Source organism: Megalobrama amblycephala, linkage group LG3 (genome assembly GCF_018812025.1).
Source record: "Megalobrama amblycephala isolate DHTTF-2021 linkage group LG3, ASM1881202v1, whole genome shotgun sequence".
In the NCBI taxonomy this organism is placed as follows: domain Eukaryota; kingdom Metazoa; phylum Chordata; class Actinopteri; order Cypriniformes; family Xenocyprididae; genus Megalobrama; species Megalobrama amblycephala.
In genome coordinates, this window is record NC_063046.1 from 44,825,992 (window position 1) to 44,852,031 (window position 26,040).

The 26,040-nt window shown below is 36.7% G+C and overlaps 1 protein-coding gene across 6 annotated transcripts in view; it reads right to left on the minus strand.

Annotated features, from left to right (window-relative positions):
- The window catches only part of pcdh7b (protocadherin 7b), a 139,623-nt gene that overhangs the window by 105,020 nt on the left and 8,563 nt on the right, over window positions 1–26,040 (minus strand). Inside the window, exon 2 of one of the 6 annotated variants that reach the window (XM_048185629.1) lies at window positions 8,297–8,903. The exons of the other annotated variants lie outside the window; for them this stretch is intronic. Coding sequence (XP_048041586.1) covers window positions 8,799–8,903 — 105 coding nt within the window. The 3' untranslated portion in view covers window positions 8,297–8,798. Of the gene's footprint in view, window positions 1–8,296; window positions 8,904–26,040 lie in introns of those variants that run through there. 6 annotated transcript variants of the gene reach the window in all.

A 26,040-nucleotide genomic window follows, 5' to 3' on the forward strand; every position in this document is an offset into this window, starting at 1 on the left:
ACACAGCTGGACTCAAATGAAGGTGTAGAACCATCTCAAGGATGATCAGAAGAAATGGACAGCACCTGGGTTAAATATATGAGTGTCACAGCAAAGGGTCTGAATACTTAGGACCATGTGATATTTCAGTTTTTCTTTTTTAATAAATCTGCAAAAATGTCAACAATTCTGTGTTTTTCTGTCAATATGGAGTGCTGTGTGTACATTAATGAGGAAAAAAATGAACTTAAATGATTTTAGCAAATGGCTGCAATATAACAAAGAATGAAAAATTTAAGGGGGTCTGAATACTTTCCGTGTATACCGTGAATACTTTACATGTGCTTTAGTATGTTGGTCAACACACCAAAAAGTGTACATCTTTAAAGCATGAAAAGTATTATTAATATTTAATATGTACATTACAAAAACATTATAAATATTTAATGCAGTATGTAGCATTAAAGTAAAACTTATTAGTGTCATGAAAGTGTACTCTTTTTTATTTCATTAATATAATAAAATTGCCACGTGCAGTTTTTTATATACTTTTTTTTTTTTTTTTTTTTAAAGATTATAAGTATACAACAAGTGCACATTCAGTACGATTAAGCACACTTCTTTTTCACACAGTTAGGTGGCATATGGCAGCCTGCTCTAAATGCTAACACAGAATGTTCTCGTGACATTTCAGCAACATTTCCAGCAGCATCAACACGACTGAAGCTTTGCGGACCTTACAAGCGCTTTGTTCCAGGGTTCTCCGTCACTGTCAGTCTTTAATCCCACCTATTAATGCTAAACCTGAACTTCACCCCAGCACTTGGTAAATGACAGTTACCTGCCAAACAAGCCGCGCTGAGAGCTCCATGTGAACAAAGACTTTTTTCGTGATGCATATCTGAGGCCACAGGACAGAGAATATCCCCCTCTCTGTTATTCTTTCCAGCTTACATAAATCCCCTCAGCGAGAGAACCTGGTGTGAATTTTTTTCTAGTCCTTTGAAGTTTAACCAGCAGAAAGACGGGCCACAGCTCCAGACCACATGGTGAGATTTTTCCCTCAGAAGGTTATCACCATAAACCTCCCTCCCACCCAACTGAATAATGCATTGTAATAAAAGTTTCTTGTTAAAAGAGAGAACACAGGGAGCTCAGTGAGCTGACCACTTTTGTGCATATGACAGCAACATAAGTTGTTAATTTGCTCTGCTAATAAGCTGGACATGAGATAAGACCACTGCGTATTTGCTGATTTTTTAAGTATGTACTTGTTTATAGAGGACGGTGGGTGTAGCTGGTTGTTACGTGTGTGTTGTTCATTCATCAGCGCCATATGCTTGTGTGTTCCTGCATGTTACCTGTCTACAACAGGCAGCATCAACTGAACAATGATCAAAGAAAGGGGAACGGAGGAGCCTCAGGCTCTGAGAGCATCTGTTCTTCTCTTTATCAACATCCAGGGAGGCCCAGATTCAATCCCCAGGCTAGATTAGAGATCATGCCAGGCTCTGTGTATGAGCTGCAGGCTAAGACAGGTAGGACAGTCCCATGGTACCTCCATATCATTTATCTACGCTAAGCCTCTGGGTTTACTCTCTTCAGGTTTCAAATCAACTCAGAAAACATGCATAGAAAGAATTCTAAATGACAGCAAATTATAAGATTTAGGAGAATAACAAAAAGTCTGCATTAAAGTCGGAAGTTGCGATAGTCTTTTCTTCCCTATTGTGATATATCTGATTGAAATTGCTTCTCAAACAAGAAAAAATTTGCAAAATGTGTTTGTTCATGGGGCAGTACCCTCAAAGAGAGATATATGTATCTTATTTACCCTTAAAAGCATTACAGTAGTACCTATTACAACTCTACGGTGCTAATACGCACCCTTTTTTAGGGAGGGTTAGATAAGGTACAAAGATGTCCCTTTAAGGCTAGTGCCCCAGTGACAAGCTGTTGTACCACTAAAGGTACAATGTTTTTCTAAAAGTGTATATATGTAATTCACGTAATTACATTTAAGATTCTTCAACATAGTCAAAATGAAAAGAAAAAAAAAAATGCATTGATGCGCTATATACCACCATATATTTCACCACTATATTACTCTAATAAAGCCCTCTGTGGTCAAATGGACAGGCGGGTATGCGAGTTAAAGAAACAGAAAAAAAACGGCTTGCCCACACTGAGAGGGAATGAAAAGGATGACAGCCAAACACAGTTTAGAATGCCAGGAACAGCTTTGGAGAACAAAATGTTATAAGTGTTGTTTTCTAAAGCAACTTTTTTAAGGTTATGAAAGAAAATGGTAAAACTTTATTTTGCACAAACACTGATCAGAGTGGGATGTGTGGAAAATGGTAAAACGTGGGAATAACTGGGCATGGGGAAAAAAGTGTCTTTATACAAACAGAGCAAAAAACCATCCTGAATATGTCTTTCGTATGCTAACATCAAGAGTAATATTATCAGTTGCTGGCAAACAGTCTTGTGTCATGATAGCAGTTGTTACTTTCTCTCCACTCTTTCGCTGTTATTGGTCTAACACAAAATGGTTACTACAGAGAGTTACTGAAAGTGGAATAATATATTATGTAATTAAAAATGTGAAGCACTGAGATCAGAAAAGGAGGGCAATTATAACTTAGACTTATTTTCAGGGCCAGTGATATGTGGAAGTAACCTTGTCAAGGCTGTCGTACATTTAAAGTAATTTATACTTACAGTATATACTTATATGACACACGCATAAACTAGGAACTAGAAATATTGTACTTGGCTCTCCTCTTTCATTTGCTTTATTTTTTTTTTTCCCTTTCCACGTTCTGAATGTTTGCATTACTAGTTATTAAAAAAAGCTTCCCTTTCATCTACAAAATCACAGAAAAGCCCTGATTCTAATTCTATGGCTTCTATAAATCCCAGAGGGGATTAATGTAAATGTTTGCTTTGTTTTTATTTAGAAATACATTCATTAGAATTGCTGTTTGGTTGTATTTTATGTGTTTGTCTTCTAACAGACCCTGGTTGAAGCCTGTAATTAGTAAATGCTGAGAAAGCAGTTGCAGGAATGAGAAGACTTAATATTTAGAGCTCTTCTGCATGCCTTTACTCTTCATCTTCATTGGTGCTGAGACTTCAGACAAGCTTTGACGAGAATAGGTGTTGATATTTCTGCTGCAGGCGGGAGGATTTATGCATTTGTATGAACATCTTTTAAAAATGTTCTCAGCCTCATCCTTATTTTTCATTTTGTGCAGATTAATCGTTTTGTTTGGGGTCTATTGACCCTCCAAGGTCACGAAATGCAAATAAATAAAGACCTGCACACAGATACATAAATCTAGATAGTTACAAATACACAAATGCCTGTGGTTCAGACAAATGGGTCAAATAGAGGTTAACCAAATGAATGGGAAAGGAAAACAGCTCTGTTCTCCCATATGGAATTTATTTGAGTCTCTAAAAACATAAGATCATCACTTTCAACTTTCTACATGAGCGTTAAAATCTTCCATACTGCAAGATGATGTGTCAAGAAAAAAATGTGATCTTCCAAGTTGATGTAATACATATTAAACAACCCATAACAAGGAGAACAAAAATAATACTTTCCCCTATTAAATTCCCCATGTGCCAACACTGAAAGTTTACCCTAAATGGTAAAACTTGGTAAAACCCTTTGATTATGTTGACCTGCAGAAAGTGAGTGTGAAGTGATACTAAAAAAAAATAAAAAAATTGGCACCCCGGAGATGTGCGGTTATCCGATGTACATGACTGCTCCCCTGGCCAGCGGTCTTTTATCGTTTCTTCAATCTCTCCATTTCTGCCTGAGAACACCACATCCTTCATCCGTCTCCTCCTGCTCTCCTTTTACAGCGATTTTCTTGGGTCAGATCTTGCCTGAAGTTCACACATCTGGTCTCAAACTGAACCCGGTTTTACGCGATTTTGTTTAACAAGTGTTCTATATCTGGAAAAGGAGAAACGAACAGATGCATGCTTGCTTTCTTCCTGATAAATCTGACAAGCAGCTTATGGGAAGAGAAAATAATAGAGAGGAGGAAGAAAGAGAAGCAAATAAATGAGATGCTGAGGACAAAGTTGCCGTGAGAGTGGGAGGGTGGTGGCGGAGGGAGATTGCTTACAGTCGGTTCACACATCTGCATCAAACGGCCTGACACATCTGGCGTTATCTCACAATACACAGAAACCAAAAATAACAATTGCGAGCACCGCGGTTTCGCGCTACACAATAAAGCAGAACACTTCCAAAGATGTGTTACTTTTTAAACATGTGCTGTAATATTTTTTGATTGCCTCTATCATCAAATACCTGTATGTAATGTCCCCTGAGATTCGAAAACGTCTGTCCGTGTGCCTAAGAAAGCAAATGTGAATCCGTCTGTCGAGGGAGATGGGTGGAGAGGGAAGGTTGAGACTGCCAGATGTTTTATGTAAGTGTTCCTCTGAGATCAACGCATCAGTTTGTTTTCAAGTGTGTAAAATATGATGGCCACTGTTTAAAAATTGATCTCCGTGGTCATTAAGAGAGTTTTGATGATGAGAGGTGGTTCAGACAGGTGCCTGCAATTAACAGAAACCCATAAGCCACTGGCCATTATGAGGACACGTAAAAGCCGACAAGCACTCCTGGGACACCTCGTTCACAGAGCTGGGTAGATATCACAGGGGAATGAATGAGGGGTTGTGAGGGAACACATATAAACACACTCTGGTGAGATCCAAAAGTCTGAGATCACACTGAAGGGCCAGGATTTTTTTTACATTTAATTCTAGAAATATACAGAACGCACACACACGAACACACACATATATGTATATGTGACCTGTGCTGGCAAAATGTGTCTCAATAATGAGTTATTGTTTGAATCCAACAAAAAATGACTGAGCTACACCTGTTCGAAGTCGATAATTTTGAGAAAAATTGAGTTAAAGTTTTCTGAAGGTTCCAAAACAAAATCACCTAGCAACCATCTTAAAATCCCTGTTAATAACACCTAATTTGGCACACATCTCATCAAAACCATAGGAAAAAAATATATATTCAACACATTTTTTTAAAATATTTTACTTCAATATTAGTACTTTAATGTTTATATGTGCATATTGGGATTGCGTGCTGTCTGAGGCATCTTTGTGCGAGCGCTTCGGATCTGTCAGTCAGCGCAAGTAAGATGGATTTGTTTACATCGGCATGAGTTCGAAAATCTCATTTCATTTGTTCAGACTCGTGGCATCAAAATTCGCTACAAATACTCACAAAGTTGGAATACTGCGCTTTAAAACGAAACCAAACTTGAAACGAATGAGGGATATATATATATATATATATATATATATATATATATATATATATATATATATATATATATATATATATATATATATATATATGTGTGTGTGTGTGTGAACCACTTGCAGAATCTGTGAAAAAGTAAATAATTTTAATAAAATAAGAGAGATCATATGAAATGTATGTTATTTTTTATTTAGTACTGTCTTGAGTAAGATATTTTACATAAAAGATGTTTGCATTTAGTTCACAAGACAAAACAATAGCTGAATTTATTAAAATAACCCCATTCATAAGTATGTGAACCATTGATTCTCAATACTGTGTGTGGATAACTGATGATCCAACGACTGTTTTTATGTTTTGTGATGGTTGTTCATGAGTCTCTTGTTTGTTCTGAGCAGTTAAACTGAGCTCTGTTCTTCAGAAAAATCCACCAGGTCTTGCAGAAATTTCAGTTTTCAAGCATTTTTTGCATATTTGAACCCTTTCCAGCAGTGACTGTATGATTTTGAGATCTGTCTTTTCACACTGAGGACAATTGAGGGACTCAAACACAACTATTAAAAAAGGTTCAAACATTCACTGATGCTCCAGAAGGAAACACGATGCATTAAGAGTCGGGGGGTGAAAACTTTTGAACAGGATGCAGATGTCACAATTTTTCTTATTTTGTTTAAATATCATTGTTTTTCATTTAGTACTGCCCTTCGGAAGCAACAGAAGATACTTGCATGTTTCCCGGAAGAAAAATTAAGTACAATTTACCTTGATATTTGAATTCAAAAGTTTTCACCCCCCAGCTCTTAATGTGTCTTGTTTCCTTCTGGAGCATCAGTGAATGTTTGAACCTTTTTTAATAGTTGTGTTTGAGTCCCTCAATTGTCCTCAGTGTGAAAAGACAGATCTCAAAATCATACAGTCACTGCTGGAAAGGGTTCAAATATGCAAAAATGCTGGAAAACTGAAGAATCTGCAGGACCTTGAGGATTTTTCTGAAGAACAGCGACCAGTTTAACTGCTCAGGACAAACAAGGGACTCATAAACAACCATCACATAACAAAAAATCAATCATAGATCATCAGTTATCCACACACAGTATTAAGAATCAATGGTTCACATACTTATGAATGGGGTTATTTTAATAAATTCAGATATTGTTTTGTCTTGTGAACTAAATTTAAACATCTTTTATGTAAAATATCTTACTCAGGACAGTACTAAATAAAAAATAACAGGCATTTTGTATGATCCCTCTTATTTTATTAAAATTATTCACATTTTCACAGATTCTGCAAGTGGTTCATATACTTTTTCTTGCCACTGTGTGTGTGTGTGTATATATATATATATATATATATATATATATATATATATATATATATATATATATATATATATATATATAATGCAGAATTGATCAAAAATTGATCAACAGTAAAGTCAAAGACATATGATGCCACAAAACAAAATCTATTTAAAATTGATGCTCTAAACTTTCTATTCATCAAAGAAACCAGAACAAAATGTGTCATGGTTTTCACAAACATATTAAGCAGCACAACTGTTTTCAACACTGATATTAATAAATATTACTTAAGCATCATATCAGCATATTACAATGATTTCTGAAAGATCATGTTACACTGAAGACTGGAGTAATGGCTGTTGAAAATTCAGCTTTGCCATCACAGGAATTTTAAATTGTAAATTTGTAAGCAAATTTGTGATTTACATTTACTGACAAGTTATCTTTGGAAGTTATGCAGCTCAAGTGCTGTTGGCATTAAAGCAAAACGGAGGACAAAATAAAGCATTTTCACTAGTGATCTCAGACCTCACTGTAATATATCTAACCACATCCTATATCCGCAAAATAAGTGCATAGACAGTTTTATTGCATTGGACTTACTGTATCTTGACCTCAATTAGTCATAAATATATTGGATTAAATCTACACATTTACACATACTCTCAGACAGCTAACACATGGCCTCACTCTCTGTTCCGAATATAAATATGTATATATACAAGCAAGAAATTTCCCTTGGCACTGCCGAAGAAATCAATGTTTTAAATCACACACAGAGATACACTAACACATACACTAATACATAAACTAGTAGGGGATATGCATTTGTGAGCACAAGCACAAGGTTAAAAGCACAAGGGAGAACCATTTGAGCTAAATTTCCGTTCTGGATAATATTAACCCCCACCCCCCCCCTCCCCCCTTTATAGCACTTGGTACACAGCACACACCTAGCCTCTTACTCCAGAGGGGCCTAAAGAAGAGCAGAAAGAGAAAAACAAAGGGGGGGTACAGGAAAGAAAAGATACAGAAATGAGTAAAAATCAAAAGAAAGAAAGATAGAAAGAAGAGGAGAAGTACAAAAAGTGCTTAAATCAGCCCGAGATGGAAGTAAAAAAAATGAAAAATGGGCTATAAAGAGTGTGGGGTAGAAAGACAACAAAGCGGAAACACTAGGGATTCCGAGCAAATGTCACTGTCATTTACCTCGCCCTCGTCAGACTTTTTATGTGAGAGATTGAGAGAGGAGGAGAGGGGAATTGGGCCGGGCCTAAATGGAAATGTACATATATCCATCTGGAGGCCAGTTTCACAGGACTCTTGGGGTCTCTGTTCATTCTAGCAGGGCCGAACCAGCGACCTAGCAGCCAGATATAGACCCGATGGCGAGTCTTCAGGGAGATATCGGGCTCAGGATAGAAACAGCTCACTCATTTTTCACCTGCCACTAATTAATTTGAAGATGAGCGTGTGTGTGTGATCGTGTGAGTGTGATAGGCTTAAGGTTTTTTTTTTTTTTTTTTTTTTTTTTGACTGCTGGCTTTTTCTGTGTGTATATAAAAAAAAAAAAAAAAAAAAAAAATATATATATATATATATATATATATATATATATATATATATATATATATATATATATATATATATATATATATATATATATATATGGCATCTCGGTGTGGGTTTGTCTTATTAGCAGCCATGTATCTATTAGATTAATTTTTAGCATATTTTTACACATTCTCCAAGGGTCATTATTGCCTTCTGCGTTCCAGAAGTCACATTTGCCACGATCAAACCCACCGACAAACACACACACTGAGAATCTTAATCTCCCTAAGGTCCAAGGGATGCTTATGCAACCCCAGCAGGCCTTCCTCTGCTAGTTATCTGCTTTGCTTTCAAAGAGAGCTCTGCTCAAAACCCTGCTGCTCTCAAAACATCTCGGAGACACTTCACGGGAGATTATGCATTATGAACAGTGTCGCTAATAAGTCTCGGCTCTGAAGTATATTCTGATGCATGAGTTTTAATTAAGAAAGAGCAGAGTCAACATTAAAAATCCATGACTGAAAATATGTCTGGCCTCTCTTGCGCCATCTCCTCTTATTTTTCACCCTTGATTTGATATTTGTTTAGTACAAAGACACTATATTAACTAGCTCAGTCCCTGAGGACAATATTGCTCATAGCACAGGAGAACTGCACTTAAGCATCAACTTTGTCTCAGATATTCCTCCTAAAAGTCCTTTGGAGGGCAAAAGATTCCATTTGCATTTCCATTTCTCAATCTAGGGGGAAAAACAGAGATATCATTAGTGATATGTGTTCTCAAAAAGTACTTAACTGAAAGCTTAACTGTGTTCTCACTGCACTCTATGACTGAGATGAGCTCTCTCCAAAGGGCCTGATTAGTGGGATAAACCATCTAATTTAACTAGTTATGGATGGAAGGAAAAGACATGGACTGAGACACAAACACAGGCACTTACAAACAGATGTTTTCAAACCTGTACCAAATGCTGTGCCACAGTTACGACACTATAAGTGACTTTTTGATATAGGTTAACTGAGGTAATCTGACTAAGTTATATACTAAAGTTTCTTATGAATAATTGCATAAATATAGTAATATAATAAGTCAAAAATTGCATTGATATAACACAATGTATATAAGAATCCATTGTAGACCAGAAACATTTTCCTGAAATTTGAGTTTTGTTTTACGATATAAATAGAATAGTATCACATGAATACATTCGCTACACAGTTAAATTATGTATATTAAATTCAGTGTGTTGCTGAATATATGAAACTAAAGTAACTTTGCTTTAAAAAAAAATCAGTAAAAATTAGCATTTATTGAATCTGCATATATTCTTGAACCATAAAAGTTAGATTACCGTACAAATTAGACATTTATGGATGCTTGAGACAAACTTCCACAAGCTAAAAGTTACCCCTAAAAATTATGCTATTATTATGTATACATTGGCAGCTTTTAATATGGACTTTCTTTATTCAAATGACATCGGATTAAAGTTGGACTAAACTTCTAACAAGCCCAGATAGAGAGAGAGAGAGAGAGAGAGGGAGAAAGACAGAAAAAGAAGAACTGAGTCAAAGAAAGAAAGAATCAGAGACATGTCGATAAAGAATGAGGATGGGTGAGATCTAAGAGTCTGAACATTTCTTCCACATTTTTATTTATTTATTTACTTATTTTCACACTTCTACCTCTTGTATTCACACCCGGACTGAAAACGCAAAGGCCCTGAGGAAGCTCCCAGCAGCTCCTGTTTGCCTATTTTTCAGATCTGTCAGTTCTTTTAGTACATCTGCCTAAGACAGACACAGAGACACACACATGCTCGCACATACACATTCACGGTTGTCGCATGCCGTTGTCAGTGTTATTTTGGTGGATGCTGCTATTGCCGTTGACATGAGATTGCAGTGAATAACGTGGTCTGTGTCGACATGTGATGCCATGTGCAGATTTGGGCAGAAGCGCACACATACACATTCAAACACCTGCATGCCAATGTATGTTGAGCCAACTTGAATGAAGAGTTCCTGTACTTAAATTTATTTTGTTTGTTTTTGGTCTATGTACACATCACATTATTTTTTATCAATTAATCACAGTAAACTAAGGCTTGTTCACACCAAGCATGATAATTAATCCGTTACCAATAAAGATTTTGTTTTAAAAAGCGTTCTAAATTAAAAAACAAACAAACAAATAAACAAACAAATAAAGTCCACACCACAACTATATAACGATAAAGACACAGAGGAACAATAGGCCTATTTAGGCCCAATCCCAATTCTACCCCTTACCCCTTCCCCTTTCCTTCGCGCGTTCACGTGAAGGGGTAGGGGTGTCCCAATTCTCATTTGGTTGGAGGGGAAGGGGTAGGGGGAAGGGCCAGGTAGCCCTTCAAACGAAGATTTTTCGGGACCACACTTCAGACGAAGGGGTATGATAAATTTCCAACATGGCCGACCGAGCGAGCAGAGAGACCCATAAGTATTTTTTTGTATTTACATAAGTATTGTAAGTATTTTTTTATGGTAAACAGTATTTTAGTAATAAATAATCACTTGTTTTATGTTGCCTTTAATCTTGTGTTCATGTATACGGTTATGTTCTCCGAAAAAAGATTTGTTAAAATCGCTATGAAAAAAGTTCGCTAATGTTTTTTACTTTATGATAGTTCCACAACATATTTTTTTTATATTTTATTGAAACCCGCGTTGATTTGACAACATAAATTCAAATCCGGTGGCAGCTAACTTGTCTTTTTGCCGCATGCCTGATTAATGTATTGTTTTGTTGTGGTTACGTCCATAAATACGTGTACGTTACATGATATAAAGCTATCGATGGCATCTTAGAAGTGTGTGATAAACATCGGCGCATCTATGACGTAGGAGCTAGCGACGACTTATGATGACGTGTAACGGTCTAGTAGTGGTGTCCCATTTCTTAGGGGAATATTTTCAGCCCTACCCCTTGACACTCTGTTTCAAGGGGCAAGGGGAAGGGGTAGGCGTAGGCGTAGGGGTAAGGGGAATTGGGATTGGGCCTTAATGTTTGTAAACATTCGGGATGCGCGCGCATCATGGTTGCAGAAAACCCGGGAGTGATAACCAGCACGACTAGAGAGTTACGACGAAGCGATTCAAAGTATTTAAGATTTAGAAACATTATAGAATATTTTGATTTGTTATTTTTTTTAAATGTTGTCCGCATATCACAGCAGTTTGTCACCCAGCGATAAGCACTGTTATTTAAAAAAATTAACGTTACTGAGTGGGATACAGCTTACGGATCCGTTTGCCATAGCACCTTGTCAGTGGTTAAATGACGAAACGAAATGGCCAAGCATCCAGTGGCCAGAGATATATAATTACCTGATTGACACCCCAAGCGTATATACTCAGGAGAAGCTAAAAGCGTATACGTCTCTTGACGCGTAACTTACAACTTTTTTTTTTTTTTTTTTTTTTTTTTTGTTTAAGCCACGAATTAAAATAATAAAAAAAGTTAATTTCAAGTTTATATCTCACAATTCTGACTTTTATTTCTCGCAAATCTGAGTTTATATCTCACATTTCTTACAAAGAAAAACAGAATTGTGAGATATACTCGTTATTCTGTCTTTTCTGAATTGCAATTTATCCCGCAATTCTGACTTTTTCCCCCTCAGAATTGTGAAATAAACTCACAATTGCGAGTAATAAAGTCCGAACTGGGAGTACTGTGAAATAAAAATTTTATAGACTATTTTTAAAAGTTATCTATGTGAAATGTTATATGTTTAAATATTATTTCAATGCTGTAACTGCTATGTATGTATGTCCTCTGAACTGCATATGTGAATATTATGTAGACTTACTGTTTACATCAAATTCCTGCTTTAATAGTAGACTAATCCTTGCAGGTGTCATCAGTCCAGTCTGTGGAACGTCTCCGTTTAGCTTCAAAGGACGTTTTCAACGATGGTTTTCTTTAAAAATGAAGACTATATTTTTTGCATTCCGATTCCAACATCTAGACGCACAACAAAACATTGTCTTATTCTGTGGATTTTGCACATTTTTCTCCAATTGCTACCGCTATTTTTCTGCAACCACTATGTGCGCGCAGCTCCAAGTGACGTAATTGTTACGTCTGCTTTTAAGGGGTCTATAATCATTGGAATCACTTTCAGAAGCTTTTTTTTTTTTTTTCAGCTGATAAACGACAAAAACTTTGACAATCAGCCAATAAGAGTCCATCTTGCTTTAAAGAGCTTAAGCATTTAAAATAAAAGAACTGCAGTGCACGCTTATAATAAAAAGAAAGTAAAAAGAAAGATATTGTGTGTTGAAGTGAATGCTAATATAGTTATCGTTATAGTTATTTTTATAGCTATTGTTCTTGGTGTCAACGGGTCTTTTTTCCATTTACATGAGCAGCAGCAGTTCAGATCCAGACCCTGAAAACAGCACCATTGAACTGCCCTTCAGTTGCCTGGATCGTTTAGTCTTGTCTTTCCAAACCCACGGTGCTTGTATTCAGATTCATTCTTTTCCCATCCCTTCATCTCCCTCTGGCTCCATCTCTATCTAACCGAACTCCAGCACATTCACCAAACTTTCTAAAAGAGGACGGAAAGAAACAATAGAATGCCTTGGCTCTAAGGGAAGACAAAAAAGATCGAACAAGTTGAGAAGAGTTTTTTTTTCTTTTTTAACGATGCACACTTGATGGAAGCATATGGAGGGTGTTTGTATTCAACAGTTGCATCGACAGATTTTTACAGAAAAGAAAAGGCCTCCCATTAGTCTGTTTCTAAGTGTTTACAGGCACACAGTGGGTTTGTAAGTATGTGCGTATGTTTATGTAGGGGAAAGAGAGTGCAATTATAGATATCCAATGCTTTTCACTTACTTTCATACACATTGCTTCACAAAAGGCTGTTTAATGGGTCTAGAAACATACACATACGCTTGATGTTAGGATAAATATTTCAGTGAACTCCACCAAATCACCTAAACAAACATGCATAACTTACATCTGCTCGAACTTTCATTTACCCTACAACAAAATGAGAACTAAACAATATCATATTTCCCTGTTTCAGACATGGTTTACCATAACTAACTTCCATTTAAGGAAATTCAGTTGGCTTGGCAGCCATTTTGGCAGTCCTCGAGCAGCTATTTTCTGAGACGCGAGAGCGGGTTTTATGTACTTGAATGGAGAAAGACAGAAATCTCCAAAGCTGCTGGCCAAAGTTACATTTCAATAACATATTTTAAATTTCTAATAAAATCGGACACAAATTATATAAATAATTAACCCTGAAAAAAAAAAAAAAAAACTCTGTATTTCTGTCTTGTTTTTCAGTTTAAATTTCTTAACAAGATTAATTTACTTGATAAGCACTTCTTGTTGTCATTTTAATTTTATTTATTTATTTGTTTATTTCAGAAAGCAGTTAATATCTTATATAGTAAGTCATTTTACTTCTCAAGAAAATGTATCTTGATTTAAGAATGTTGGGAAAAGAAGACAAAAATATAAAAAGCACTTTTTACTGTTTTGTTCTGAAGCCAAATGAATGAATGAATGAATGAATGAATGAATGAATGAATGAATGAATGAATCAATCAATCAATCAATCAATCAATCAATAGTTGGTCTAGTTGTGAACATGCAAGTTCCTACAGTCACCGCTGTGATTTTTGTTTTCTTTCTCCCTAAAGAGTTTACCCCCTGTTTACCCTCTCTTTAAGGCCACAAATTTTCATTCTAATCAGTCACAGTGGTCAGGGCATAAGGATATAGTCGGTATTTCATGTTTCATGGGCTTGTTTAATGCTACGTTTGAAGCATATCCAGGACACCTTTGAGATGTATAGCCCTTGAAACTCTCTTTCTCTTCTCTCTTGTTCTGTCTCTCTGAGATAACAATGTAAAAAGAAAGAAAAACAATGCTGGCTAGCAAAGTTGGTGTTGTGTGCCAAGAGCTACAAAGCTAGCCAGGTCTGCAAGTGCTTTGCTGAGTTATGTGCCGGCGTTGTAAAAGCTAGCGTGCCCCTCGCTCACGGCTAATTGAATCCTCTGAATTGAGTGATCTGCAAAGCAAAAGACACAAATTATCAGTAGTCTTGAAAAGCACTCCTGAGGAGGGCCTCTTAAATGGAAAACATGCTGTGTGGGACACTGAAAAGATTTGTCACGAGCATCAGCCACTGGCCCTCCCGTGACTTTGGCCACCGCTGCTGAGGGCAGGTGGAGAACAAAATGATTTTCTCACACTGCAAAAGGACAATGTTTCATGATGTAATGTTCTTCTTTTTGTATATAAATACTAATATAGATATTAACCTAGATAAATGGTGTTAAAATTGCTGTTTCATTGTTAGTTCATCATGTTACTTAACTCTTTTAACATTCGAAACTTATTGTAGTTTTAACAAGTTGACAGCTGTTAAAAGGTTCGTCCAAAAACTTTTCTATATTCATGTACAGCTAGTTGCTAAGATAGTCAGTAATTGTATGTTAGTTCATGGCACATAATGTATGAACTAATATTAACAAATTGAATTTTATTGGAAAATTATAGCTTTAATAAGTATCTTTGTAGGCTGCTTTTCCTTGTAATATATATATATATATATATATATATATATATATATATATATATATATATATATATATATATATATATATATATATATATATATATATATATTATCAAGTCTCTCTCAACGTAACACTGTTGGTGGTCTTTCAGGAGGGTCACAGACATTCTGGAATAGAGACGTCCCATTACTATAGAAACAAGAACATATTTAAAACCCATAAATTCTAAATTAGCATACATACTTAAGCCTAAAGCTAGCCTTTCCCACCAAGCCAAATTCATGTAAGTGTAGATAATTTGGCGCTTTACAAAAAGAAAAAGAAAAAAAAAAAATCATAAGGTTGCTGATGGTGTATGTCCTTAGTTCAACGGGGAAGGGAAAGAAGAGAGAGAAATAATCTTTCAAAAGGATTTTCTAGAATAATAAGGCAGCACACTGCAAATCTTCCAGGTATGCACTAAAGGTAGGAGGTGTTCCTCTTGTGTAGCAGCATGGGCTCATAATCTCTCCTCACACACACACACACACATCATGTGACGCATGAAAATGAGGGTCTGTATTGAGTTCTCTTAAAACTGCTCCAATTCTTTTTAAGTGTTCTCCTTACTAGTGCAGAAGGACTATGGGTTTAATAACTAGCAGGAGGTTTTTGGGAATAGCCCATTACAATGTCATCTATTATAAACTACTGTACGTGTAGTTAGAGATGTATGGTGAGCCACAGAGGCTATTATACAATAGAAATCATGTACCTTTCTTTTAATAGTACTAATTTCTTTTTTATAGCTCTGTAATACATCTAAAAGGAATTTAATAATTGCTGATTAAAAATGAATTGCTCGGGAAGAAAAGAATGCTGCAGTTTCTTCTGGGAATTAACTAATCTTTCTTTCTTGTGCCAATATGGCTGAATGTTTTTTTTTTTTTAATACGTGTACATGTTCTGATGGATTTTGTTGTTGTTGTCCGTGACGGATTTCATTTAGCAACTGGCTAATAGGCCGATAACAAACATGAGCTGAGAGTGGGATGACATTCTCCGGCATTTGTGGAGCCGAGGTCTTGTCTTTTCCCCTCCAGGCATTCCCACCGTCCAAGGCCTAGCCTGTAATTTTCAATGGGCTTTAGTGTCCAAGTGTTGCTGTGACCCCCACCTCTGGAGTAAATGGATTGGAGACGAGTTGCAGAGGATGCCTTGATTATTTCCCCACGTCCCTCAGTAAAAAATAAAGGGAACTCAAGACACTGGCACTTCGGACCTGTTATTATATTGGCGGGGCTGCTGCTGTTGAGTCAGTCTGGAAATTTGAGATCACAGGGGTCGAATGACCGGACATACACAACCTAGTGATTACAGGAGCTGCTTTGAGAAAATATGGGAGGACTGGGAAGAGAAAAGATAGAACAATCTCTCTCTTTTTATATATCAGTCCCCTTTTCCAGGTTTTAATTCAGGATAGTATCTCTGTGGAGAGCCCAGGTAGACTCTATAAATCTAGCTGGTGAAAATTAAATGGCCATAGACCCAATCCTTGCAGAGGAATTGTTTTCTGCCCATAAAATACTTTATTAGAGAGGAGTTTGCCTGCCTCTCCCATGTTTCTCTGTGTCTCTGTTCAGGGGCACCAGAACCAGGGGGACCGGTTCTTGTTTTGCCTGCATCAACTCAGTCAGCTGAGGTTTTAAAAACACCTTTCAGGTATTCAGAAAAACAGGTAACTGTTTTCAAAGTGATAATAATAAGAAATGCTACCTGAGCACCAAATCAGACTGGAGTAATGACTACTGAAAATCCAGCTTTACCATAACAGGAATAAATAGCATTTTACAATATATTAAAATAGAAAACAGTTAAATTGTAATATATATATATATATATATATATATATATATATATATATATATATATTTTTTTTTTTTTTTTTTTTTTTTTTTTAAATAGACATTATAGGTTGCATTTATTTGATTAAAAAAAAAAAAAAAAAAACTTTCACTATAGTTTTCTTATATTATTACAAACAGTTGAAGGTAGATTTTTGCCCTCTCCCCCACACTAAGAAGACATGTTTGATCTAACATCTATCTTTAAATCCATAACACCATCAGAGAGACAAAATTAATTAATGTAAACGAGAGTGCATAAATCAGAAAGCATGCAGTTCTAAGCCTACATGCATCTAACATGCCAAAGCATGCTGCACGTTTGAGTAAGCATGTTCTGACAGGTGTAAGGATGAAGTACATGAAATATGACATGTTCATTTGTTTCCTGTAATTGAGCAAACATAATGATTATGCGGGGAACTGTGCCAAGAAGACTGTACTTATTCCAGTCAGTGTACTATTGACAATTAACTATTTAAACAGTTTGTACATTTTATTTTTAATCATAATTTATTGTAAATTATGGACATTAGAGATTATAAATAAAGAAATGCTCAGATCAACACATATTGGGAATGAAAATGAGGTTGTATGACTTTACATTATTATTAAAAACAGTAAAATATCATGCAAAAATTCTTGAAAAAAAAAGTTAGTATGATATTGAATCTTTATTTTAGTGCTTGAGACATGTCTCTATAGCAGTTGAATTTACGATACTACTATGGAGAAGGCCTTCCTTATAATTATTAATTAGATTGAGAATGAACAGTGCAATAAGGTTCCAGCAAAACCTAATTAATATTTATAATCTAAGCAGCCAGTTGGTGGCACCACATTTTAAAACATATTCTGTTAAATGGTTAGTTCACCCAGAAATGACAATTCTGTCATTTATTACTCACCCTCATGTCGTTCCTCACCCGTAAGACCTTCGTTTGTCATCAGAACACAAATTAAGATATTTTTGATGAAATCCGATGGCTCAGTGAGGCCTCTATTGCCAGCAAGATAATTAACACTTTCAGATGCCCAGAAAGCTACTAATGACATATTTAAAACAGTTCATGTGAATACAGTGGTTCAACTTTTATATTAAAAAGTGACGAGAATGATTTTTGTGTTCCAAAAAAACAAAATAATGACTTTTCAACAATATCTAGTGATGGCCGATTTCAAAACAATGCTTTAAAGCGTTACAAAACTTTTGTTTCAAATCAGTGGTTCGGATTGCGCATCAAACTGCCAAAGTCACGTGAACTATTGAAATTTCGAAACACTTATGATGTAACGAAGCCTCTTTTACTGAATTCACGTGACTTTGGCACTCCGAACTGATTCGAAACAAAAGATTTGTAGCGCTTCAAAGTGGTGTTTTGAAATTGGCCATCACTAGATATTGTTGAAAAGTCGTTATTTTGTTTTTTGGGCTCACACAAAGTATTCTTGTCGCTTTATAATATTAAAGTTGAACCACTGTACTCACATGAACTCTATTAAATATGCTTTTAGTACCTTTCGGGCATCTGAAAGTGTTAATTATCTTGATGGCAATCAAGGCCTCACAGCCATCGGATTTTATCAAAAATATTTTAATTTGTGTTCTGAAGATGAACGAAGGTCTTTTGGGTGTGGAATGACATGAGGGTGAGTAATTAATGACATGATTTTCATTTTGGGTGAACTAACCCTTTAATGCCTCTTTTTTTCTCATGTTATCATTCTTTTTGATTTCTGCTCAAAGAAACATTTTGTATTTCAGTCTTCTTGACAGTCAAAATTTGACTTCTTAAAATTTAATAGATTGAATATTTTGGATTTTTTTTTTTTTTCTGTACTTAAAGGCTAATATGGCCCTAATAACACACACACACACACACTTTGACACCCCTATCATTATTCACAGAGTGAACAAGCACACTTTCATGGCATAACCCACCTTAAATCACAATATAATTCACCTAATCACCCGTCTTATTCCATACTATGGCAAGCGAGGGAGGACACGAGATCACAGCGTCTGAAATTAACATGACTGAAAAGGCCCAGGGGACTCCATAATTCAGCTGATTTTATAACAGCCTCTCATAAACTCCTGAGCGTGACCTTCATTTTTCAAAGGCCGCCCTGCATTCCGTGCACTGACAAGATTTATTGGCCAGCACTAATAGCCTGGTCTCTCTTTGGTGGCCTCTCATCGATATAACGCTTCCTGGCTAGCCGGGTGAGGTGGCATGAGATAATGAATATTTTTGGTGCTTGCGAGCATTCTGGATTATGTTTTGTGATAGGAATGCACACTCAGGCAAAAAATAGCATTAAAAACACAGGCACGCTACTAAAAACACAAAGACAACTAACATTTTCTTTGATATTCATAGCCAGCAAGACAGTTTTCTTATTTCTTACAGTTTCTGTCTGCAGCTTTCTTATTTTCTGAGATCTATCGAGAATAACACACACACACACGAACAGAGACACCTTTCCTCGCATGTAGCTAAGTGACAGTGTTCTTGTGATGGAATGGCTGAACCGTAGAGGCCCCTGTTGCTGCGCATTTTCTCTCTCACACACAATAACGCACAAACACGCGTACACACACACAGAGAGCACCTTGGCCTTGCTCTTGCTCCTGAGATGCAATGCCACACAGCTCTCCCACAACTTGATGGATGGCCGCTGAACCTTCCCTCTCCTGCCTCACACACACACACACACACACACACACACACATAATCTCATTTGGGAATGGTCTGGACACACACACACATACAGTAGTAATCTCTTTTTGCGGCTTGTGGAATGACACTGTGGCAAAAGAAATGGAGGACTACTGGTATATTCCCGTCAGTCCTTTCCACTTCTTATTCCATTCCGTTTGAATCCATTTGGCTTCAGCTGCATCTCCTCTCCATACCAATGAGGTCTCGTTGATGAGGAGCAGTCTCCTTTACGCAAATATGTAAGACTTTGTGCATTATTTATACTGGCCCCAGTGTTTAATCTCCACTTATGCAGTCAAGAGATCACAACTCACTTAATATTTCAGGCCCTCACGCTTGTGTGCTTTACACTGGAGAAGAGCAAATGTTAAAATGACAAATAACCGGCTGGAGACGGATCGTGTGCGTGCATTTAGGTTTACGCAGCTGATTTCGTGCCTGTGGTGACAGATATGGGTTATGTCTCTTAAAACCATCTGGATTTGGAAAATGATATTACCCGTTTTTAGATGTCAAAACACAGATGTTTCATTGCGGAATAAAGTTGGCAGTCATTCTTGATGTGTATTATTTTAGCACATAAACATCCATTCATTCAGCCAAAGCACATTTTGATTGGACGACAGCGATGGTATGTCATGAGAGAGTATGTTGCGGTGTCACCCAGAAATTACACTTTTTTTTTTATTGTATAAACTTTTTCTTTCATGAAGGACTAGTATGGCAATTTCATTTGAGTTTCTCAATGGACTTGAGACTTGCTCAAAAGGCACATGCTCAAACACAAACACTTTGCTTGATACACCTTGAAGATGTTTTTTCTATCTCTCTCACACAGATTCACACAAAGAAACACAAACGTTACCACTGCACAGATAAGCATATATAGAAATCATAGGCCCATGGTTCTCAATGTTTTTTCACCAACAATATTCCAGCCCATATTTTAATCTATAAACATTCGTTATTTCTGTAAATTAGTAACTAAACATAATGAAAATTATTACATTTCAAGAAGTGCTGAATGTTCTTCAGGGAACTTACTCTCTTTTTAACCAATAAATTTACATGACTTTTACAGTCATTGTGGTTTATTGGATAAGGAATAATATATGTTTGCTAAGCCCCCTTGTTGAGAACCACCATCATAACTAACATAATGAAATATCCTAGTCATTTATTACAACTCGAATTCCAGAAAAGTTGGTACGTTTTTTAAATTTGAATAAAATGAAAACTATAAGACTTTCAAATCACACAAGCCAATATTTTATTCACAACAGAACATAGATAACAGAACACATGTTTAAACTGAGAAATTGTATAATTTTATGCACAAAATGAGCTCATTTCAAGTTTGATGGCTGCTACAGGTCTCATTAATGTAGCAACAAATGGCTGAAAAAGCAAGACATTTTGAAAAGATTCAGCTGGGAGAACATCTAACAACTAATTAAGTTAATTGATATCAGGTTCGTAACATGATTAGCTATAAAAGGGATGTCTTAGAGAGGCAGAGTCTCTCAGAAATAAAGATGGGCAGAGGCTCTCCAATCTGAAAGAGTGCATAAAAAGATTGTAGATCACAAAACAATGTTCCTCAATGTCACATTGCAAAGACTTTGCAAATCTCATCATCTACAGAGCATAACATCATCAAAAGATTCCGAGAAACTGTGCGTAAGGGACAAGGCCGAAGACCTTTATTGGATGCCTGTGTTCTTTGGTCCCTCAAGTGACACTGCATCACTCATCAGCATGATTGTTTCAATGACATTACTAAATGGGCCCAGGAATACTTCCAGAAACCACTGTCGGTAAACACAATCCGCTGTGCCATCTGCAGATGCCAACTAAAGCTCTATCAGGCAAAAAGGAAGCCATATGTGAACATAGTCCAGAAACGCTGTTGTGTCCTGTAGGCCAAGGCTCATTTAAAATGGACTGTTTCAAAGTGGAAAAGTGTTCTATGGTCAGGCGAGTCCAAATTTGACATTCTTGTTTGGAAATCATGGACGCCGTGTCCTCCGGGCTAAAGAGGAGGGAGACCTTCCAGCGTGTCATCAGTGTTTAGTTCAAAAGCCAGCATGAAGACGTCTTCAAACTGTTTTGAAAAGAAGAGGAGATGCTACACCATGGTAAACATGCCCCCGTCGCAACTATTTTGAGACCTGTAGCAGCCATCAAATTTGAAATGAGCTCATTTTGTGCATAAAATTGTAAAATTTCTCAGTTTAAACATTCGTTCTGTTGTCTATGTTCTATTGTGAATAAAATATTGGCTCACATTTTCATTTTATTCTAATTTAAAAAATAAATAAATAAATAAATTCCCAACTTTTCCAGAATTTGGGTTGTAAAATCAAAACAGAGAATCAAAATTTACAATCTTTACTTACTCTGAAATGTTCCTGATCTTTTGACGACAAACCCCTGATGTCACAAATCCCTTTTATTCTTCAGCCACTCTACTCCAACTACTTGTCATAGCAAGACCACTTTTCACAATCCTGATAGATAAATCAAGTTAAGCCCACTGGAAATACATCACACTGCTCAAGTAAAATGGGTTGCAAATGTGCCGAGATGCACCACAAACCACATCAGGCCATGAATATGAACATGGCTCTATTAAAACAAGCAAAAGACCCATTTTCAACCATCCGATCCCTGTTTATATTCTTTGTGTTGACAGTGAACTATTCCCATGTGTTGGTCTAGAACAATTCTAAGTGGTTTTGCTTTTTTTACAAGCACCACTTAAACACAGACAGGGCTGTGGCTGTGAAAACAATTACACAAATATACACAAAATGACAGATGCATAAGCAGAGTCACACCAATGCACATGTTTACTTCCTCTGACCTAAAAAATGGCCAGAGAAGAAAGAGAGGTGAGCTGTCATTTCAAAACTATAATGACTAAATAAAACATAAAAATCCAATTTTACAGAATATGCTGAAATATACACGCACATGTGACCGCAATTCAGTTGAATTGTATATTATTGCACCAAGTTGCTGTGTTGCTTGGTAACTGTAAATAGCCTAAATAAATAGTGTTAACTATTTTCTATTTGTTTTGCAGTTGTTTTCACTTAATGAAAGCAATGAGCCATTCGAGGATGTGCATTACAGTGATTTCACTGTGGTTAAAGGGCTTTCTGCTTCAGATTCTGCCTAAAAACCACTACTTAACTGTGGTAAAAAAAAATACTGCAATACACAGCCTCTCATGGCTTATTGCTTTGATAAATCCTATACTGACTGACACACAAACATGTACTTGACATGCAAAAAAATAGGACAGCTTAAAACAAAAATCTGCAGTATTGCACTACAGTTGTAAATGATACAGCTAAAATGTACGTGTGTGTGTGTGTGTGTGTGAGCGAGCGAGAGAGAGAGTTTTAATCCAGTGCACCCTGTGAGTTTGGACAATGTCAGAATTGAAGTACAGATGGGGGTTAAGCACACATGGCGATGACACCGGCACTTACAATCAGCACAGCAGCAACCAATCAAGAGATGATCTCACTTTTTCCCTCAGCTTCGGCCTCGTCGCTTCTGTTCCACCCGCAACTGTCACTTTCATCATTTTAGCATGATAAATGTTACAAGTGCATCTCCGTAGCTTCAATCAAGACTATTCACATGAAGATTGAGGAACAAGAGACTATGAGAGAGAATATAATAGAGAATAGAGAGAGGAGGAAGGCGACAGAGGGACTGAGAAAAAGAAAGAGAGGCGAAGAATGAAAGCGAACGAGAGAGAATGCAGGCACGCTCGAGCTACATCATGCTGTCAACGGGCAGCTGAAAGGATAGATTACTTACAGTAACAGAAGGAGGAGAAAAAGAAATCAAAGAGACGCTGCAGTACTACTTGTAAAAGGTCAAGTGAAATCACTACAACTGCGCTCCAAAAAGAAGACAAAAATAAAAAACACAACTGTAATTTGAACTGTTTTCTCTGTAAACTTGGATCTGTGCTGTTTTAAAAAAACAGCTTTCATATTTCTGGCTTAAGTTTCACAGGTCATTTACATTTACTGTTTTACATACGCACGTGTCAACACTGGGCACAAATGAAATGTTGACCTCTGCATGCAAATTAAGAGTTGGCCTCTATTTTCCAAGATGATCTGTGACGATCAGCTTTTGTTTAATGATCCAGTTGTGAAGTAAATAATTGCATATGGTAATTTACAAAGTATAATATTTGCATATGCATCAATTTCAAAAGTCCCTCTCTTTCTCTCCCAGTGGAAGTGTGCTGTCTTGAATCGCATCTGTACCTGTGACAGATTTGGTCAGCGTTGGCTATTCAGTGTTGGCGTTGAGCTGACAAGCTCTCCCTAATAACACAGCAATCAAGTCTGCAGCTGATCTAATTCTGTCTTGGGTCTCCATTACCCAGCAATTCTGTGCCATAGCATGGCGTGTTATTTAATGTGACGTGACGATGATGGCGTGTAGTTAATTTTACGCTTCTGTATTGTGATGAATAGAATATACGGCTGCTTGTAAATGCTGGTTGATTGCTTCATTGATTGAAGGCTAATTCTCAACTCTGAGGTTACTTGGCAAACATTTTTGAAAATAACTGTAAATAATTAGAATCTAATATATAAAGTTAATTTAGTAGAAAATCAAGTATTTCTTATTTAAAGGTCATATGCATGTACACGCTCACCTTGTGCATTTTTTAACTCATAAAAGCACCTTGTATTTAATGAAAATAAGCTTCTGTGATTTGCTTGGATGTTTTGCTAGCAGCAATACAAGGTTAATTGCAAAAGCACACAAATAAATATGCTGCAGAAGGGATTGGCATTTGCATGGCTGTGTTTTTGATTGCTTGCACATGTCCAAAATGAGTGATGCTTTGGTCCTCCAAGCACATGTATGTAAAACAAATATAAGATGGAAAGCGTAGTAAAGACTAAAACCACAACAGACAAGCCACACTGACCTCAAAAAGCCTTACAAATCTCAGAAATATCCTCAGATAAGACTAAATATGGAGATGGATTAGTACAAACCAAACCATTTTGTGCTCTCAAAAAAAAGAGCAGAACAACCTGCCAGTGATTGGCAGATATTTGATTCAAATGTTGATCTTGACTCAAAATAAAGAGGCTGTTATAACCCCAGCCTTTTTTGTACAAAATAGGCCTGAATCATTTTCATCTGTGATTGGCACTCATGCTGTTTGAATGCATTTAGTTGCCTCTGATCTAGAGTTATGGAATCATGGGGAATGATTAAAACTTTATATGTGTTTGTTGGTTTAAACCATGAACAATTCTCAATAGTCTTTTTTTTTCAGTAAATTTCACCTCTTTGTCTATGGAGCACTGAATCAATAAACTAACCTATGTAAAAGTTGCAAACTGTAACTAGAGAGAGAGAGAGAGAGAGAGAGAGAGAACACTTTCCCATCCAATCAGAGACATTATCTGTGTTTAGACCAACTGAATATATAATGCAAGAAAGGCATAATTCAGCAGTTGAAAACATAATAATGGCAAACAACCAGAAATGTTTTAGAAAATGGTGAAGAAAAGCATGAGATGTTGATCACTGTGAACCACCTTGATATATTACCTGTCTGGCTAGCAGAAAGGTGGCGTCTCCCACCTGCATTAGATTAAATTAACGACAGCTTGAATGTCTCATGTGCAACGGGACATGGAAACACTAGTGTTGTCCGGTTACCTGTCTGGGGCGACCGGCGCGGTGTAGTTTCTGCTATCAAGACAGAAGATGGAGTGCATGTGTGTGTGTGTGTGTGTCTGTGTGTGTGTGCATAAGTTTCTGTGTGTAAGGAGATTAGGGGGATGTAGGCAACATGAAACCAGACCACGCATTTATGAGGCCACTGCACTCGATCCCTCTCAACACTCACAAACACACACACACACTAACACAGAGAACAGTAGAGACCTTTCTCTAGCCTGTTAACAGGGCCCTCTTTCTAGTTCCTGTCTCTTTTACCCTTTCCTCCACTAGACAGAAAAAGGAGAGAGGAAGGGGGAAAAGAGAGAGCATCTCAGATGTCAGACCACACGAACTGAAATCAAACACGATCAAAAAGAGCTGGGCCTTTTCACAAGGAGAAAAACACAGGTAGTTTTCATGGATGACTTCACCGGAGGGAATTGTACTGTGAAGAGAAAATTAATCTTGTCCAGAAAACTAGGTATTTCAAGTCTGTTACAAGACACCATTAATAATACCACTGTATGTTCCCCATCATTAATTTAAAAGCTGCACTTGCGTCTGTACATCTAGTTCAGAGAACGATGAGGTCATGTGACATGTTCTGACTCAATAGTGTCACTTTATCTTATTTATTTAATTTTACCATCCAACAGAAAGTTAAATGCTACCTAAAATTACTAAGCATCTGACTTAACTTAAAAGGGTTAGTTCACCCACAAATTAAAATTCTATCATTAATTACTCACCCTCATGTCGTTCCAAACCCATAAGATATTGGTTCATCTTTGGAACACAACTACCACTTTGAAACCAGAAAGGTAGTAAAGACATCATTGAAGTAATCCATGTGACTGCACACTGCTAGCCTCAATTTTATGAAGCAACATGAGTGCTTTGTTTGTGCAAAAAAAAAAAAAATAAATAAATAAATATTGATAGTTGCACAGGC